At 36.2% G+C, this 19880-nt stretch overlaps 3 protein-coding genes across 12 annotated transcripts in view; 2 read left to right on the forward strand and 1 right to left on the reverse strand.

The window, feature by feature from the left end:
- Window positions 1-480, forward strand: part of LOC108907624 (protein CTLA-2-alpha-like) — a 5706-nt gene extending 5226 nt beyond the window's left edge. Inside the window, exon 4 of one of the 2 annotated variants that reach the window (XM_023454093.1) lies at window positions 373-480. In XM_023454093.1, coding sequence (XP_023309861.1) covers window positions 373-378 — 6 coding nt within the window. In that variant the 3' untranslated portion in view covers window positions 379-480. Of the gene's footprint in view, window positions 1-360 lie in introns of both variants that reach the window. The other variant, XM_023454092.1, reaches the window with a different exon arrangement.
- A 1218-nt stretch (window positions 481-1698) lies between these two features.
- On the forward strand, window positions 1699-2481 carry LOC108907629 (protein CTLA-2-alpha-like). Of its 5 annotated transcripts, none has more exons than XM_018711383.1 (3): window positions 1699-1743; window positions 2068-2125; window positions 2181-2481. In XM_018711383.1, exons 2-3 carry the CDS (start codon window positions 2084-2086, stop codon window positions 2379-2381), a joined length of 243 nt encoding a protein of 80 aa, XP_018566899.1. In that variant the 5' UTR covers window positions 1699-1743; window positions 2068-2083; the 3' UTR covers window positions 2382-2481. The 5 variants fall into 5 exon arrangements, with proteins under 5 accessions (XP_018566899.1, XP_018566898.1, XP_018566897.1 ...); XM_018711382.1 differs by having other exon boundaries at window positions 1705-1725; XM_018711381.1 differs by lacking the exon at window positions 1699-1743 and adding an exon at window positions 1790-1875.
- Window positions 2482-4063: 1582 nt separating this feature from the next.
- LOC108907663 (ATP-dependent 6-phosphofructokinase) lies at window positions 4064-19609 on the reverse strand. 5 transcript variants are annotated; one of them, XM_018711436.1, is made up of 17 exons: window positions 19508-19609; window positions 19209-19304; window positions 19073-19157; window positions 18853-18961; window positions 17993-18265; window positions 17086-17172; window positions 16873-16981; window positions 14634-14822; window positions 14437-14580; window positions 14120-14254; window positions 11540-11560; window positions 9225-9384; window positions 8784-8929; window positions 8479-8731; window positions 8199-8423; window positions 4680-4902; window positions 4064-4516 (listed from the first exon to the last, which is right to left on the reverse strand). In XM_018711436.1, exons 2-17 carry the CDS (start codon window positions 19296-19298, stop codon window positions 4375-4377), a joined length of 2391 nt encoding a protein of 796 aa, XP_018566952.1. In that variant the 5' UTR covers window positions 19299-19304; window positions 19508-19609; the 3' UTR covers window positions 4064-4374. The 5 variants fall into 5 exon arrangements, with proteins under 5 accessions (XP_018566952.1, XP_018566953.1, XP_018566951.1 ...); XM_018711437.1 differs by lacking the exon at window positions 16873-16981 and adding an exon at window positions 15806-15914 and having other exon boundaries at window positions 19476-19573; XM_018711435.1 differs by having other exon boundaries at window positions 19476-19573.
- Window positions 19610-19880: the final 271 nt, after the last annotated feature.

The raw sequence follows: 19880 nt of genomic DNA on the forward strand, positions 1-19880 counted from the left end.
GGGAAGGTGTGTAAGTGTTAGTCGTGTGGGGATGCCCCCTCACGGGGGCGTACGTGTCTTTTGGTGTATTTGTCTGTCTGGTATATTGTTTGTCGGGGGTCGCAATTTTAAAGAAATGTATTCTAAAGTAATGCAAATAACTGATAAATAAGTAAAAACTTACCTGGGCATAACCCCGGCACAGGTGCTGTAACAAAGATGCCGACGGCGTCTATGCTTAAGCCGGGGATTAGGTCGGTGATTAAAAGGAAAGAAAGGGATTCTTTCCAGGTAGCCTTAATAAAGGCAGGTAGAAATTGCTCCTTGCACAACACTTTCACAAAACACGTGTTCTCTGGTCGGCTGCCCGCTAGGAACTGAGTCAGAAGACCGAACTAATATTTCTTAAAGTTATATGTACAAGTATGTCTTAAAAGTTTATGTATACTTTTATATAGTTTTATAGATGGCAAAAATTTTATTAAATATGTAAAAAATTAATAGAACTTTTAATACAGGGTAGATCGTGGGAAGGAAATAGAATGCAGGATCATTGGATTGTCGGGTTTGATGAATTTAAAATTAACGTTACTTATACAGGGTCATTCATTTTTAAATGCACAAACGAGGGTTCAATAAAAAAATTATTGTCAGTTTTAGTAGCTTAGAGAATATACGTTCACTTGGAACAGATGTAGCCACGATAGATAAAAGTTTTATTTGCTAATATTGACATTGTAGGATATTTCGAGCCTGTGGTTGACTTTTGCGGGAAGTCGGTGTAGAAAAAAAGCCGCATATCCTACCGGTCGGACTATACATGTAACTGTACTCAGTAACGAATACAAAGTAACGAGTACTCAAGATAAAAGTAACGAATACTCGGAGTACTAAAAAGTAACTGTATATGATATCACTATCGGACACGAGAATCAGTTGAGACCGATTCATTCCCCTATCGTATTGATGCGATGATGCGAACATACGAAATTATTCTTATACCGGTATATGTATGAACTGATTAGCCGCGCGCCGCCATTATTCTATGGCTAGAAATTGGCCTCAATGATTTGGGATCGAGGGGGGTTATCCCTCTTTATCCTGCCTCATCTCGTGTAGGCCTGGACAGCCTTCGTAGGTGGGCCCCATCCGTCGTCTACCCCGACCGCAAATGCGGCCGGTGTAGGCGCTTTGTGGGACCTCCTTTTGTCCTGGCTGGGCCCCGCCGGCTAGGGCCCTTTCTTCTGGCGCTCTTCTTGCTTCGCCGGCTCGTCTGTGTAAACCCCGGGGGTAGTGTCATGTTTATGTGTGGTATGGTTGGGTAGGGTAGTGCGGCTATGCAGCCTGGGATGCGCTTTGCTAAGGTGGCCCTTAGGCTAGCGCGGGATACTGATTAGCGACTTCATCAAGAAATTGGACAAGTGTAATGCACCAAATCAGCTGTCAAATAACTTCATCAATTTATTCATCAAGTTCTTGACGAATTAGAGCATGTTCTAATTTTCGTGATTTGTTATTTACAAAAACTAAAATTTATATAATATGTGTCAGAACGGTACCGCTGTTGTATCACTACAATTATGAGTGAAAAAGCGACATTTTTGAAATTTATTTGCTTCTTTGATTCATTGGTAGAACTGATTCATACGTCAAAAAATTTGACAGTCTGTAGCAGTGGAAAACCACACTGTTTACCAATTAATTCGTGAAGAACTTCGTCAATTTATTGATGAATAAATTGTCAATGTAAAACAGCTATAAGTGGTAATTTAATGAAGCAACGTGTTTGAAATTTTTTATTTTTTTTTTGTTTTATAAAAGTGGCCCGGATCCGGATTATCACTTTGAGGAGTTGGTCACCTCGATAAAGATGATTTTATGTTTTTACAGATTTACGTAATTTTTCAGTATTTGTTTACTTTCACTTGTGCTTATATTGATCAAGGTGAAGGTCCGTACGAGCATATTAGCCAGTTAATCTTTGTTGAGTGTTTGCTTCGCACTCTACAGTATTTGTATTGTTACAAAATTTGTATACAAATAAAAATTTTCAACAAATATGCTTTTAAAAGCTGTATTCCTTTTCAGTTTGCTGGTTATTACCATGGCTCAACTAACATTGGAAGAAAAATGGACCAGTTTCAAGGTATGGTTATGATTAAATGTTATATTCAGTGATTACTGTAATTTTTAAATTTTAGAACGAGCATGGGAAATCTTATGAAGCCGAAGAAGAGGCCAAGAGATTTGCAATTTTCCAAGAGAATGTGAAGAAGATCGAGGAACACAACAAAAAATATGACGCTGGGGAAGTGACTTACAAACAGGGCATCAACAACTTTTCGGATTTGACTCCAGAGGAATTCAAGAAATTTTCAGGTGGCTTCAGAATACCGAATTAATATTTTTTAAAGTTATACGTACAAGTATGTCTTAAAAGTGTATGTATACTTATATAGTTTTATAGATGGCAAAAATTGAATTAAATCTGTAACAAGTTAATAGAACTTTTAATACAGGGTTGATCGTAGGGAGGAAAAGGAATGCAGGATCAATGGATTGTCCGGTTTGATGAATTTAAAATTCACGTTACTTATACAGGGTCATTCAGTTTTAAATGCACAAACGAGGGTTCAATAAAAAAAGTAGTGTCAGTTTTAGTAGTTATAGGCTTTATCGGTTAAACACCTTAAAAAAATATATAGAGCAGTGAAATATTGCAACTTTTTATAAAGTTTTTTCTTTTTCTCAAATTAACAAATATCCAAACCTATAACGATAAAGCGTGGAGTCGTTGAGCAAACTTCATAAGGTTAATGTTATTTTCGCATGGAATTACAGAGTTTAATGAACAACACGTGACACTGTTCGTAAAAAGTGCTTTTTAAGATTCAGGAGGTCTACTCCTGAGAGGTTCTTATTCTGTTGCCGTTTCTCTGAAATTTTAAGAATTTTGGGCTATTTCCGTCTTCTTAATTGGGAGTGGACAGCTTGTTTCATGTTTTTACGTTTCAATATCTTGGACGACACATGTTTGTGTGTGCACGTGTAAAAAAATAGCAGTAAGAAAAAACATTATTGGTTAATTCCTTGGTTAAGACGCAGCAATAGAATTTTTTACTGAAATTTCACTTTTCCACACGTACAGGGTGCGGGAGAAAATGTTTTTTTTTCTCTGAAATTTAAAACACATTTTAGGGTGGCATCGGGTAAAATATCATGTCTATCTGTAGCCTTACTTTTTCTGAACAATTTGTTCTTAATTTGTCATTATCTCCGTTATATAGAAAATTTTTTGTAAAAATTGAAAAACTTGAAATCTGATGCTAATAACAATAAAAAATCATGAATCTGCCTCCGTTGACTCCGATGCTCAAAGAAATATGGAACGATCTTAGTCAAAACATAAAAAAGTGATATTTAGAAAAGTTTAATTATAATACGTACCCACTAATTTTTAGATTCCCACGGCCCTTTTTGAAATAACTCGTATTGGCAGCATGCACAATGACCTGAGTAAAGAGGAAAACCGCACCACCTGTCGTAACAATTTTTTAAATAAAAATCCGCTGTTATATTACATAAAAAAAATCACATTTGTACGTTTGTTGTAAACTATAATATAGATCCAATTCAGGAGTACCTCAAGGCTCCAACCTGGGACCCCCCTCGTTTCCTTGCTTTTATCAATGACTTACCCGACGTAATCCTTGAATTCTACGTGCAAACGACGCAATTCGAATCGAAATCCGCCGTATTAAGTCCCGCTTTGAAATTTACCAAGACAAAACGGAGTAAAGCGTATATTTCGTACTTGTACAGATTCACAGCCAATATATCACAGAGATATGATTCGCAGGGAGAAAAAACTCACATTATAACTGCATGGCGGTCTTCATGATTCCAATCATCGCATATTCGACTTCTAAGAAGTACGCCGGGTTGGATCTCAACTCGTCCAGTTTTTTCTGTATTGTAAAACCGGGTTGTGCTGAAAGTGTAATGAACTTTATAGAAGCGACTCTCGTATCACTTACGTTGACCCTCGACGTCTAAAATTTGGAAGGGAAATAATAAAAAACGATTTCGGTGGTTATCTAAAACAATTTTATATATTCTTCAGTTTCCACAGATCGGTAACATTTTAAAAGGAGAATCGATAAAATACGACGTGATATAGTTCGATCGTAATAAATAGTTATGTAAATCATACGTAAAAGCCAAATAAATAAAACTAAACGAGGAAATTTTGCATAGCTTAATACCTACTACACATCAAGCTCAAAAGGCGAGCATATAATTACACTAGGTTCAACTTTTTTAGAGTTGCAGAACAAAATTCCGCTAAGCTTCGTTCTGCCTCATAAAAATTCTATAATACTTTTCCCTAAGCGCTTAGCCGTACAACGGATCGACGAGGACGCGATCCTCAATACTCATATACATGCCTTCCTCCTCGTACGTCGAGTCGTGCTTGGCCAGGATACGCAACAACGGACGCAACTTCAACCACCACTGCTCCTTCGGGATACGCTGCCTGAAAGGGAAACGATTAATAAGAAAAAGTCTCCCACATCCAACAAGTTCACAAATTGCCGCTTGCAGAATCGCTGTTACAGATGCCGTACCGGGTATTTTTATTACAAACAAAATACGTAGAAGTTTTTATGTAAATGCAAATGTCGAATTCTATTGCTTACTCGAAATTAGTTTCCTCCTTCAACGCGTGCACCGACGTGCACTTGTACTGCCTCTTGACGATGCCTAAAAGGCAGACGGTGTTCTGATCGCCGCAGCTGACCTTACCCTCCTCGTCGGTGTTGTTCTTCAACTGGCACACCAGCCAGTCCACCGCCTTGGCGGCCATCTTGGTGCCGAGATTCCTGTCGAAAGGGGTCGGAGACCCGCCCTGTTGCATATGTCCTGAAAAAGAGGGTAAATCGTGGGTACGGTTTAACACTCTATTTTATAGGTGTGCCATGCTTGAGCTCTGCTACCACGAATCTCAAAATAACTGTGTTTATATGACGAACACTGTATTTTCAATTTCTTACCATCTTTTGATATTTGACATTGTTGATTCGGATGACCTAGACGGCTTAGTGCTCATCGTAGCTAAGAACGTCGATCGCTAGGAATAAAACTGAGAGAAAGACTCAAATGGAATATTCTTGTGAAGAATGAAATAATCAAGAAATGAAATAATCAGAAAGGGAAAAATGAAAATCGAAAAAAATTTCAGCTGTGACATCTCTAGGAATCGCTTATACAGGGTGTATTATTAAAAACAACCATTTGAGGGAAAATAATGTCGTATACAGAAAACGCTATTTTGACATTAATCAAAAACATTAATTCAATTATTACGGATCATAAAATTAGGGGGAAAAAAACCTTTCGATTATATTTGTTAGTATCAGGACATAGTAATAAAATATGTAAGTAATTCCTAAGAAAAGTCAACAGTAGGACGCTCTGTAATTGTGGAAATTCCAACAAAAATTGAAAGGATCTTCATTTCGTAATTTACTTACTTATGAAGTGTATATCGCCAGAACTGGAATGTGTAGTGTATAATACAACCATAATACCAGGTGTACCAATATTAATGCAACAAAATTTTTTATTTTTATCAAGTGGCCTCCTCTTTCGGAGTTTCGGCCCCCTGAATAATTTTTTTTTTATATCTCACAACCCTGTTGTACGAGAATCACTAAATTTGGTAAGCAGAGGTTTTATGTCATGTGGAATCTGATAGTGCTATGCTTTTGGGAAGGGAACCCCCTTAAGACACTTTTTCGTGGCCCCCCGATTTTGTAGCCAAAAAAAAGTGTTCGAATATTTCAATTTCTTAAAAATTATCAGTCCACTAGAAAGCCATTAAATTTAGAAACTTTTTTGTCCCTTGATATTTTTTTCGTAAAACCCGATGTTTTTGAGAAAAATGGCAAAGCGTAATTGAATGCGTATCGTAATTCGTATGAAATTCTACGCGTTAATCGTAGGTTGCTGGCGTTCACAATTACCAAACTTTATTTTTTGACCAGATATCAGATTATTATCATTTCTGTGTTTGTCGAAAAAATGGCGAGATTTTCCACAACGAATACATCCATATCATTCGATGTTTCCGCGTGTACACTGGCAACTTATGGAGACGGGTTCTGTAATTTTAATATGCAGGAAGACGTCGTTGGTTAACACTATCAAGAAGGAAATATCTTGAATTTAATTGAAGAAAACTCATTGGCAATATCGATTTCCAATTAATGTTGGGTTAGAATCGTGGGAAGATGGCATTATTGGACCACATTTCTTGCCCCCTGGCCACAGAAACTTACGTTCATTTCATGGAAAATAATTGTGAATTAAAAAACAAACACAAAAACCGTTTCATTAAAATTTCAAATTGTTTTTGTGAAGTTTTTATTAACATTTCGGTTCTTAACATTAAATTTATTTAGAATGTCATACAAATCACGAAATACATTAGCGTTTTACGAAAAAAATTCAAGGACTTTCTAGAAGATTAATAATTTTTAAGAAAAAATATGCGACCAAATTTTTTTGGCTCCAAAAAAGGAGGTCTACGAAAAAGTGTCTTAAGGAGTTTCCTCGCCAAAAAGCGTAGCACTACCAGATTGCACACGTCATAAAACCCCTGTGTACCAAATTTAGTGATTTTCGTACAACAGGGTTCCGAGAAATATAAAAAAAAGACTATTTTCTTAGGGGCGGATGTCAAGGAACTTTAACTCCAAACGAAGGGGCCACTTAGCAAAAATAAAAAATTACGGGTCCCTTAAATTTGTTCTAAGATTCTGTGACCAAATTTTGTTGCATTAATTTTGGGACACCCTGTATTTAAGAATACACATACGGGGTGATTCAAAATTCAGTACAAAAAATTTTGTGGCGTATTTTTAAGGTCAAAACAAGAATTTTTTCCTATGAACGTGTGTCCACAAATGCTTAATTTTCGATATACGGGGTGTCAAAAGTTTTTTATTTTTTTCGATTTTTTAGGAATAATTTCCAAATAGATTTGAATGTACGCATAAAACTTGGGGTACGGAGATATTTTAGGATGGTTAATTTAAATGTGACTGGTTTTGACACTGCTTGTAGAGGGCGACACTTTTAAGGGTACGCTTGAATTAAATTGACCCTAACTTTAAGCAAAAAAAAAAATACTTGGTCAAAATATCTCAGATCAACCCTTTCCGAGATATTGGCTGGATAAGTACCATATTAACTATGTATTTAGAGAGAAAAATTTGAAAATTTATTTTGGACACAATTATAGGAAAAAAAAGTCTTATTTCGACCTCAAAAATTCGCCCCTAAATTTTCTGTACTGAATTTTGAATCGGCCTGTATGGAAATATAAGGCGTCGATTAAATAGCACACTTGAGTAATAAAAGGGTATACAGGGTATAGCAAAAGTACCGGAACGGCAGAATAACTCGGCGGGAGAGCATTTTAGACAAAAATGTTAAATACAAAAGTTTCAGGATTTCTCCCTGGCTATTCGATGGTGACCTTGAAGATCATTTCAAGGTCAAATGTGATTTTTCAAATGGGACCCTATACTTTTGACCCCAAAAATGAAAAAATCGGAAAATTTTACGTTCAGATATGACCTCAAGTGACCCCTTCCTTTTGACCTTGGGGCCCCCACAAGATCAAACTAACAAAAGTACAGGAACGGCAGAATAACTCGGCGGGAGAGCATTTTAGAGAAAATTTTTTCTCTAAAGTGCTCTCCCGCCGAGTTATTCTGCCATTCCGGTACTTTTGCTACACCCTGTATATAATTCTGAAACAATAGTTATTTGAAATATTTAAAATGCCATATATTGCAATCTATCACGATAACACACACTGAAAGCTTCATAAATTTTGCCTTACCTAAAATATTCATCCGACTACTGAATCCACTTTGCTGTCCATCTGCGCGTTCGATTTTTTTAATGTTATTAAGCAAAGAATTATTAATATTGCACCATAATAATTTCAACAATTTCCTTATAAGTAAATTTATTGTACCAGTTTTCCATTAAAAAAAAAAAAATGAAGTAAACACGGCTCCGATGAAAAGTTAGTGTTAAAAGCTGGAAGCGTACGCAAAGCACCGTTTTACTTCACTTTTCAATTTTTTTTCAAGGCCGTCGCAAAATACTTTTCCCGGTTCCGCTGTAACAACCAACGTACTCACCTAAAATATTCATCCTAGCGCTAAAAAGCCCCTTCCCCTCCTCCGAATACAAGCGATAGATAAAATCGGTGTTGTAATTCTCCGACGCCTTTTCGTTACGAAGAATGAGCCCCCTCTGGACCCCCTCCGACATCTTAGTGGCCATATGGTAGACGTCCTGTTGCAGATCCTTGATCGTGAACTTCTCCTCGTAAATGTATGCCGCGTCCGCTCCGCCGGCGAGACCTGCAAGGTATGTTTGTTAGACGATACGAAAAACTCCCTCTTCTTTTATCCGTACCGGCTAGAGTAGCGAGATATCCGCAGTAACCGCCCATAGTCTCGATGACGAACACCCGTCTCTTGGTACCCTGGGCGGATTGCCTGATACGGTCGCATATCTCGGTGATCTCGTTCAGGGCGGTGTCACAGCCGAGGGAGAATTCGGTGCCGGGCACGTTGTTGCTGATGGTGCTGGGGATTACCAGGATCGGGATCCTGAAAGCGGCGTGTTCCTCGCGGTTCTCGTACATCTGGAGGGCCGCTTGGAAACCCTGAAAGTTTACTCGAATAGAAAAAAGGGAAGCGGAAACGTCTCGTGTTTACCTCGAAACCACCGATGATGAGGAGGGCTTGGATCCCGAACTCTTGAAGTCTCGACGCTACTAGTCCCATACGGTGGCCCGGTAAGGTACGTTTAGTACCTAAATAGGCGCCGCCGTGGCTTACCCAGCCGGTAACGTCCGACCAACCTGGAAATATTTACGTCAGCACGTTGGCAAGGCGTTATACCTTGAAAACCGAAAGAGAGACCTAGGTTGGCCCCTTACACCCTACGCACAACCTCAAATTTACGAGTGACATTAATAAACACAAAATTTTACGGTTTTTCACAAAAACCACATTCCGTTTATTTTTTTTCAATTTTTCTGTAACTTAGATGTCTGTTTTGCTTTTCGAAACATCGAGCGGGCGAAATTTAAGAGGAACACCCTGTATATTTTCAAAAAAAATCGTTAGCGAGTCTAGAGATTCGACTTTACTTACTCATATGCTTGACGTAACCGGCAAGCAGGCCATCGATCCCATCGTGGATCCCGAGGACGGTGTCGCCGCGGTAGATGCAGTTACGTACGAAGGAACGTACCGCTGCGTTCATGCCGCAGGCTGGAGCGCCGATGTGCATCACAGCCATTGTGTACCCTTCCTAAAAACGTTACGAAAAATTTACAAAATTTTTTTAATTTGATTGTAACGCTCATAAAAGATTTTAACACATCTTTACAACATCCGTACATTGTACTTACCCTGTTCAATCATTAACAATGATAAAATTTGTAATTCAGCTCTAGCTCTATTCAAAAAGTTATTTTGCAAGTAAATTGTAAAAGAGTGACCGCAAAAAAGGCCATTTTTCCGCCTGTTTTTGACTTTGACAGAGACGACGGGGAAATTACTAAAAATATTCTAAAAATATCCAAATACTCGTCATGAAAAATGAAAATGAGCGTCACATTCAGTTTTTCGAAAATTTTCGAAAATCACCCTTATTTAGGGGTTGAAAAGATAAAAAATGTGAAAAAATTAAGAATCATCAACAGTTGTAAAACCCCAAATATTTCTATGTTGTTATCAAAATAATATTATGAACGTGAAAATATCTAATTTCGTATTTGATACGGTCTTGTCCGGATTGAAAATTAACCCTTAATATCCCTAAAGGGGTAAAATCATCCCCTAAACGCCTAAAAATGCAAAATATATATTAAAAGTTACAATTTTTTTTCTTTTTCTTTTATACGTGATAATTGAACCGTTAATAACCCACAATCACTAGATCCGAAGGAAAATGAGGGTAAAACCACCCTTAAGTTCAACCATCGGCTTCAAAGTACATAAAATAATTATAATGCATGAAAAAAATAATGTTTCGAAATACATTCATTAGAATAATTTATACACAAGTACTCCCATGCATTATCAATCATTTTCAAAAATAATCGTCCCTCTCAAGGGGTAAAATCATCCCCAAAATACACAAAAATTGTAAATAATGTGAAAAAAAAATTAAAAATTTGTTTATTATCATACTTGATGTTTGACACGTGAATAAATTGAACTTTTAATATATTTTTTACATTTTTAGGCGTTTAGGGGATGATTTCACTCCTCTAAGGGTTGATTTTCAATCCGGACAAGACCGTATCAAATACGAAATTAGATATTTTCACGTTCATAATATTATTTTGATAACAACATAGAAATATTTGGGGTTCTACAACTGTTGATTCTTAATCTGTTCACTTTTTTGATTTTTCAAAAACTTAGTGAGTCTCAAAAACAGGCGGATTTTGCGGTCACTTTTTGTTTTACATTTACCATCTTGACACCGTATCAGGATCAAAAAATTGCCCAAGTTATTGTGGGAAATTTCTTAGCGCCAATAAATTGGCCAAGAAATTGCAGACAACGAAGCTAGCTCTATTTTGTCGATCAATTATACCAAGTATTTTGTTGGGTTGAACTTCCTATCGGTGTAAAGTCAAATGCATTAAAGAAATCAACTCTTACAGCTGCCATACCGGGTATTTTTATTACATCCAAATTTTCATGTCCGTCTGTTTCAATGTACGTAACCGACAGATAGATTATTATCGATTGTATTATCGTATGTGTTGCATGAAAGAGGAAGCTGAGATTAATACTCGAATATGGTAGAATTTAAGTGGAAAAAAATTGTCGATAATCGTATTTCAACGCCAGTAAAGTAAAATACGTCGCATTTTTGCAATCGTCACAATTTTTATTGGGTCGGAAACTGGTAAATGTAAAACAAGTCCAAATTTCTTATTAATTACTTGAAAATATACAAATTATTTCAAAAGAACATTTTGAGTGTGAGAATTTTGAGTGTGGAAGATCCATTTGTATGACTTCTAGAGACATGCATATTTTTTTATTGCAAAAATATCGCTGCAAGGGAATATGGTTGTTTTTAATATGATTAGTAACAGTTTGTACCTAAGACTATCCGTATTCAGAAAAAAAAAAAACATTAAATGAAGGTCGGAAACACCCTACTTCAAGTACGAAGCCGCAACTAGAAAAGCGAGTAAATAAAAAAAAGGTTTCAAAGCTTCTAAGGAAAACGTACATATTACACTTATTACCCATTTATCAGCACCTAGCGTTATTTCATCGACGTTTTCTATAAGCAGAGAAAAGACGAGGGCACAATTAAACTAAAATTAAAAAAAATTGTGATCTGACGATCGAAAAAAAGCGTAGCAGTGTACAAACTATTGTGTGTGTACTGAAAAGTAAGATCGTGTGCAAGAACGTACAATTTTTTTTATACTCACCGAACGGCACATTGAATCTTGCTAACAAAAATAAATAGAAATAGGTTAGTATATATCGTTTCAACTATGCGGACTTAGATGTCGCTCGATTTAAGCAAGAGTGAAAGGACAAATTTACGTTTTTTGTTTCGCGAAATATCCGCCCGTCTCCTTAATAAACAAAAATAAACTAATATATGCCAGTTGTCCCTCATTTACGTAATGTTTCTTTGAAATTTATTACACGGAAATCCATCACGTATTTTTAACAATACAGAAAAAAATTATTATGTTTACACGAGGCAATTAGCATTTATTGAGACAATACGTCTAGAAGCCTCTTTCACCGTCGTTCGTTTATATTCCACGTTAATTTTTTTCTTACGAGTAACATCATAAATGAGAGAGTGACTTTAATACAAACGGGATAAGTACCTTATTTAAACCAGCCTTGCAAGCATAAAAAAATACAGTAGTTTAATATTAGTCTCAAGAGAATCATGTAAAGAAACATGATTGTTTTTTAAGCCGTCGTTTTCCTATTAACCCCACACCGAACCCAAAAAAGTAAGCAAGTTTTTTAAGCAACAGAACCCGTTTGAAATAAATCGTAAATATCCCTGCGAAAAATCTTATCGTCATATCGAGCAAACCCCTAAGAAGTTAGTTTTTTATTTTTATATATTAACGGGATGTTGAATAAGTTCTCGCTGCTTTCCAACAGATGGCGTTACCGAAACTGCTTGAAATTCAGTGTACGTTGTTTCGCTGAAGTGTAAACTACTTTTTTTCCCATAGTGTTAAAAATGTCGAATTTCTCGTCAAAAAGAGTATTTACAGGGGATTTTATTGCACTACTTTATTCTGCAGACGTCGAGGCTTACGGCAACAATGCTCTGTCGCAACAACATGCAAAAACTGGTTTAGACGCTTCAAAAATAATGATTTTGACGTTCCGACGCACCGAAACAGTTTGAAGATGAAGAATTGGAGGCTCTACTTCATGAAGACTCATGTTCTGAACTTGCAGAAGTTGTTGGCGCAACAGTTTCGAAACGTTTGAAAGCGTTAAGAATCATTCGAAAGCAAGGACATTGGGTGCGGTACGAGTTGAAGCCGAGAGACGTCGAATGGCGTCTTTGCACGTGTGAACAGCTCCTTCGATGGCAGAAACAAAAAAATCGTATCGTGGGTCGTCTCTTGGATCGCCTCAAAAGAAAGATGGGAAAAAGTAGCAATACTTTCAATGACGTTTTTTACTAATTTTTTTAAAGTAAAGCATTAATTTTCGTGAAAAACCAGGGAAAACTTATTCAACATCCCATTAGTTTCCGCAAAACTGTTATTTGAAAAACGTTCTTACTTCTTCGAGTTCTATGTTTTGTTAAACGGCAAGTTAAAACAACCTGTATACTGAATAACTTACAAATTTGTAAGAATCAAGGCATGCATCTAGAAGATTTTTCTTTTAACCCATTAACGCCCAAAATTACGGTATTCGTAACTCATTTTCAAGCTGAAATAAAACGTTCATCATTTTAATCTCGTTTTTTTTATATTTTGGATTACGTTGAATCAAAAATTCAAAATGGCGGATCCAATATGGCGGACGGGATATTGAAAATTTTATAATTTGCAGATTTGTATTATTGTAAAACCTGTTTTGACAAAAATCATTAAAAAATATAGACCGAGAACAAAAAAAAAAGATAAAATCTGGAAAATCACAAAAAATACATAAATTTTTATAAACTCTAAAAAAAATATAGAAAATAACGAATGAAATAAGATTTTTTTGACTTGCAAATTATACAATTTTCAATATCCCATCAGCCATATTGGATCCGCCATTTTGAATTTTGATAATCCGTCACCAGATTTCGATTCAATGTACTCCAAAATATGAAAAAATGAGATAAAATAAACGTTTTGAAACTCGTGTTTTTCCTAGTTTCCTGACCGCCATTACTGAGATCGTAAAATGCATTGAAAAAGAACCGAGAATGATCAATCAAACAAAATTTTACACTTTGAGGGAAAACATTTCGTTCAATGTCGATTTATATCAGAATTATTTAGAAAAAACGCATATTTTTCGACATTTCTACCATTTTCCGCCATTTTGAAAAGGGTAAACCAATTGGTACTAAGCAAAAAAAATGTTTCCGTAAACGACAACTATTTTGCCCACCTTTACCCACAGTTCCGAACACAACTTCATCTTTTTTCGGCTTGAAAAAAAATTACAATTTTTCGGTACCGTTTCACAAAAAAAATCCGCCATTTTGTTTTTTTGAGACATGGAAATGCAATTTCGACCTCAGGAATCGAAAGAGTACACTCAAAAATAGTAAGATAGGGAAGTTTGATCAAGATATTTTACATTTTTTGATTTGTCAGTGAAGCTTGAAAATGGGTTACAAATACCGTGATTTTGGGCGTTAATGGGTTAAGTAACATTTAAAGTATATAAGACGGAAACAAAAACAAAACGTCCACAAATAAAAAATTAAATTACAAAACGAGCAGCTTCACCGGTCGATTCTCGAACAAATCACCCGTCGAGTAAATAAAACCGACACAAAACAAATATGTACTTACTTTTCCCTTGCCCTTTTCATTGAAAGCTTCCTTCGGTGGCTTCAGACGGGTCAAAAGCTTATACGTTTCCAAATTACGCATGAAAGATTTCCCGCGGAGTTGAACCGCTTTCTCCCACTGCTTATCGGCCATAGCCTAGAGAAAATATACAAGTTGGTGCAAGTATAAGGATAAACGTTTGATTTGATGTTTTTCCCTACAATATCCGTAATTATTACGTCACGATATTCTTCAGGAGTACAAGTCGCCATTGTTACACCTTTGCATCACAATTTTATCTAACATGTAACATTATAAGACATTTAGCTGTGAAATACCTGAGCTACGGCCTTAGTCTGCTTGACGCACTGCATCAGAGGAACTCGAACGGCCTGGTTGCCATCCAGGGAGATAACGCACGGTTCGGCCTTCTCGTCCGCCTCCATCAGGGCCATTACCGCCTCGGCACCCATCCTCGATCCCTGAATTCATTAAAATCACCAACGAAATCAAGACAACGTTCAAATATAATTACCAAAATTCTGTCAAAAGCGGAAGGACGTCCCCCTCGCTGAACGTGACCCAGCACGGTGATCCTAGTGTCTTGGTGGAGGTTGTCCACCACTACCTTCTTGATCATTTCGGCGGTGATGGGCTGCCCATTTCTATCGATGGCCCCCTCAGCGACGATTATTATGTTCAGTCGTTGACCCGCGGTTCGTTCCTAGGTACCGAAATTCGAAAAAAAAGTCAGTTTCGGGGAACCGTACGCTTAAACGTTTGGTATGTGAAAGTTACTGGACAAGAAGCGTGTGAGTAAGCATGCACTGCATTTGTAAAGACGTACGTTTCTGTATTCCTACTACCGGAAGAAAATGTAAAACCGTAATTTTGCCACACTAAAGCAAACACAACATTCAGCTAAAAAAAAAATTTATCATATCACAAACGTTAAGGAAACCTTGCGTAACAAATGATGGTCAGGCTTTAGTCAGCAGAGTAGTTGTTTCTTGCAATGTCATCAGTTAAAAAAGGTTTAAACACACCCAAACATTTCACAGAAACTTCCTTATCGTACGGTTGATATAAAAAAAACAGTTTTACGTATTATTAACATACGATTAACGACGACTATAACGTCTAAAGATGCTGCTATTTATAAAAATTGCTCTAAAAAAGAAAAAAACGTGTTGGGTGTACGTGGGTTGTAAAATACCTGCATTATCTTTTCGCAAAAAAAATCTTTCCAATCGGGATGCACGGGATCCTCCGGAACGAAAATATAATCTGCCTCACAGGTTATTCCAGCTACTAGGGCCAAATAACTGCAATTTTTTTATAACCCGCATTAGATCTAGATTATATACAATTTGTACACCGTTTCCGTGTCGGAATAATAGACGTCAAGTCCGAGAATTGCTTTATATTTAAATTATTTCCGGTTGTGATAAAAATTAAATAACACCTAATACGCCATTACCCAATTAGAAGCCAGCGCATAAAACATATTGTCTCTGAAATAAAACATGCATAAAACTGAACGACTACCGATTAAATAAATTAAAGGTGCAGGAAAAGAGCAAACAGCACAGGCGGCGTTCAAGCTAAGAAGGAAAAGTGCGTAAAACATTTAAAAAAAAGTCCCACAATAACCACGAGTGTAATCCACCGATATATACAAGATAGAATATTCGCCCGTAAAGGTACCTGCATTAGCTTCTTGCAAAGAACGTCTTTCCAGTTGGAATCGGCCGGCCACTCTGGAATAAAAACAAAGTCCGCCTCTCCAGTCAACGCCGCAACCAGTGCTAAGTAGCTGGAAATCGTCTAACTACAGTGTATGCAACGCTATTACATGGTATATAGACCTTGTTGTCTACTTTTATGGAAAAACAGGTTTCGGAACTATCATAATGGATAATAAAGTAAAACCGAATTCGAAGCGTTGCGCGAAAACCTAAAATAGAAGTAATTCCACTTTAATACGTCACGCTATGTTTTTATTCACTTTTTTGTACGCGTCCTTAAAAGCTCATATAATAGCTGCATATTTGTAAAGAGTTGAAATTAAAGAAACGCTACAGCAAATCATTGTTTTTAAAAGATCCAGTTTGTTAAAAAAAAAACATCTTTATATTTTTGGGGCGAAAATAATGGAAAATTCCCAAATTAAATTTTTGACAAGATGTAACCTACAAAGTATATGTCACATCTTAAATGTCATTGCTACTCAATGCCTACTGACGCGAAGTATTGCGTTGTACCTACTGGTATCGAATGACCTACTAATGGCTATAGGGAAGGTTTAGGCCTTATAGAAGTACAACTTGTTTCGCATAGGGCAAAACAACTTTTTATTATTATTAAAAAGTTTATTTTGCCTAATGCTAAACGACTTTTGCATTCATAGCACCTACTTATTAGTAGATCATTGTGTCAGTAGGTACAAAGCTACGCCTCGAGGCAGTAGGCATTGCATGGCAATGACATTTGAGATACATTTACTTTGTAGGTTATATCTCACTCAAACTGCGATGTTGCGATTGAAATTCAATGCTGCGGAGCAGTCGTTTCCAATATCCTTAGTTAAAAACGACTCGTGCGACTTCATATGTCATAAAGAGTTCAGCATGTTAGTCAACAGTATTAATCAGTCAAAGCTAAATGATGATGAATACAAGCAAAAATACATGACAGCGAATCGAGGTCGAGTATCGATTTATGGGACGTTAGCTGCAAAACTCGTGTACGAACGAGAACGATCACTCCTGTACCTGATCTAATTTTGCGCATAGGCGCTTTTGCCAGTCATCCGGCGGCGGCGATTCGGGGATAAAAACGTAATCGGCCTCCGAAGTTAAAGCGGCAACAGTTGCCAGGTACCTGTTTTCGAAAGGATTAAGAAAAAAATGTGAGTAGACAACGAAGGCACGTTTCAAAATGACGTCTCTTACAGACAAAGTTTCGCTAGTGTAAATCAATCTTACCCGCAATGCCGGCCCATAACTTCCATAATGAATGTTCTTTGATGGGAATAGGCCGTGCTGACGATTGCGTCAATCGCCTCGATGATCCTAAAAAAAAAAATTATTTTAACGGAGAACTGCAGCTTGCTTCAATTCGACATTTTTATTAATATCAATTGCTTTGTAAACAACTTCATTAATTAGTAAATAGGTAGTTTTCCAAAATTCATAAAAATTCCTCGAAATTTAGAAAACCTTTATTGGAACCTCAACCCGTTTTTGATGTCTTGCTGTCTCGATATTATTAAAAATAAAAAGTTGAGGTATCCAAGAAAACAGATTTTCGACTTGTTTTTTACATTTTATTATACCGAAAAATTTTATTTTTATATTTCTGTTACGGTTAAATTTGTTTCTGAAATGTTGAAAATATTTTATACATATTTTTACATTCAGTTTCTTCTCAAGAAAATTGAGATGTCTGTCGAAAATTAATTTCATCACCGATATTCAACTTCCATAAAATTAATATAAAACTTTTATACCAAAGTTAAAAATATGCTGAAATATACAAGATGTGGAATAAATTCATCGTATTATGTACAGAATTTCATGAGAAAAGTCCAATTTTATTTAGCTTCAATTATATTCAAAACTTCTTTATTCAAGCTGTTCTATTAATAAATATTTATATTCTTGGCTCGCTTCCTTCAATCTTTTCTAGCAGTTATAAAAAAAAAAACCTCTGCAATCACGGTTAATTTTATGTGTGTTCTATTTACAACTTCATAAAATGCACTACTTCACTTTATCCGATAATTAATTTAAACGAATATAAATTGCAATATGTAACTGGCCACTCTTGCAAAATCATCATCAAAAATAGTAAAACACGCCAAAATAATCATTTCATACAAACGTGTCTTACCTGTGCAAAGCGCTGTCGGTACCAATAGTCATGTCGGTACCGCAGAAGTCATTATCGATGGACCCGACCAATCCGGCAATTTGCAGCGTTTTGTACTTCTCCTTCTGCTCAGGTGTAATCTCCTTGTTTTGGACTAATTCTTCCAAGAGGGAGTTCCATTCCTGCCTGAACAGATCCGCGCCCGTAAGACTACCATCCCCTCCGATTACAACCAAATTCGTTATTCCCTTTTCTACCAGATTCTTAGCCGCTTTAAGGCGACCCTGTCTCTCCCTAGGAAAAGGAGAAAAGTCGAAATATTGCGCAACATTGAGTATTTTATAAATATGGAAGGAAAAATGTATGTATCCAGTTTCATTGATCTTCTGACATTTGACGTACCGTTATCAGTTCATATTAAAAGTCGTTAAATTATAATTTGCGTTGTGTAATTACTTTGATTAGTTATTTGCAAACATATACATACTTTAAATAGCAAAAATAAGATTTTAAATTTGCGTTAGAATATTTAAAATCTCCAAAAGGTAACAAAATAAATATTGATTTTATAATAAATTTACACAGCATTCGAACAATGAAAGTGTTATCTCTTTACAGTTTTATACGATAAAAACTCTTGAATTATGTCACTTATTAAGACATACAATAAATACAATTCATCCCGATGTTGAAATAATAATTTTATCGTAACTGCACAGTAAACCTATTAAAATTGATTAAAAATAGCACAGTGTGCAGATTGCGAAAACATTAGCTGTAAAATAATGTATCCACACAATTAATAACACAGAAGTATGTCAACAATTATGACGTATATGCGCAAATACTTTGAAATTAAAAACAATAAGTGTGTCATTTACCTGAAATCTTGACAGCGAGCCGACCCAATTATCGTACCGCCTTTATGGATTATGCTACTAACTGAGGACCAGTTTGCTTCAACAATGTAATCGGCACCATCAACCATCCCTTCAAATAACACGTACAATAAAGTTCATTTTACACACACGGCATAAAAATTATTAATAGAATTTAATTCAACTCTTAAAGTGTCAAGGTTTTATTTCAGATGTACCGTACCTTGGTAACCTTCCCTGATGAAATAAACTTTGCATCCTAGATAAATTCCCATACGAACTACAGCCCTTACAGCTGCATTCATACCCTGAAATTAATTGAATTACGATAGAATTTAAACAGGATTTTAAATTCTAACCTGTGAGTCACCTCCACTTGTAAAAACAGCAATGCCCTTTCCTTTGTGGGCACCCCGTTCTATAAATTTTGCCCCCGGTTTTTCTGTCATGTTAGCCTAAAAAGAATCATATTGACGTTTATAAAAATATAAACAAAAGACGACTTAACGGTATCTACGTTTATAACATAATAAGTCTACAGATAATAATTAATGATTATTGCTTTTTATTTAAGATTAGATGCTTTAATAGGAGATTAGGGATTAAAGTGCTAAATCCTGACTTACCAGCTACACAGTTTCTACCTAAAAATATTTACCTAGATCCAAATTTGAAAATAACACTGAAACACTGAAACTATGAATTTTTAGCTTCAAGGTGACCTCTGTCCCTACCAATCGAAGTAATTTTATTGGCTGAAATTGTGGGATCAAATCCCCACCACCCATGTGACTAACAGCATAGATTAGGTAGAGATTTAGTTGGAAGTCCCATAGTAGAAATTGCGACGCGGCCAGCGCTACCTCCTGAGATTTAGTGGAACTATTTTGCGGCCTGAAAATCGATAACGATGGTACAGATTAACAAGGTTTGTTGATTTGTCACTTTTCAAAACTTCTTCAGGAAAGGAAAGCTTGATTGTTCGATCGAAAATGACTTTTTCTCGGTTGTTTAAAAAAGAAGTTGTACCA

The sequence above is a fragment of the Anoplophora glabripennis genome, unplaced genomic scaffold, assembly GCF_000390285.2.
Source record: "Anoplophora glabripennis isolate ALB-LARVAE unplaced genomic scaffold, Agla_2.0 scaffold51, whole genome shotgun sequence".
Lineage (NCBI taxonomy): Eukaryota > Metazoa > Arthropoda > Insecta > Coleoptera > Cerambycidae > Anoplophora > Anoplophora glabripennis.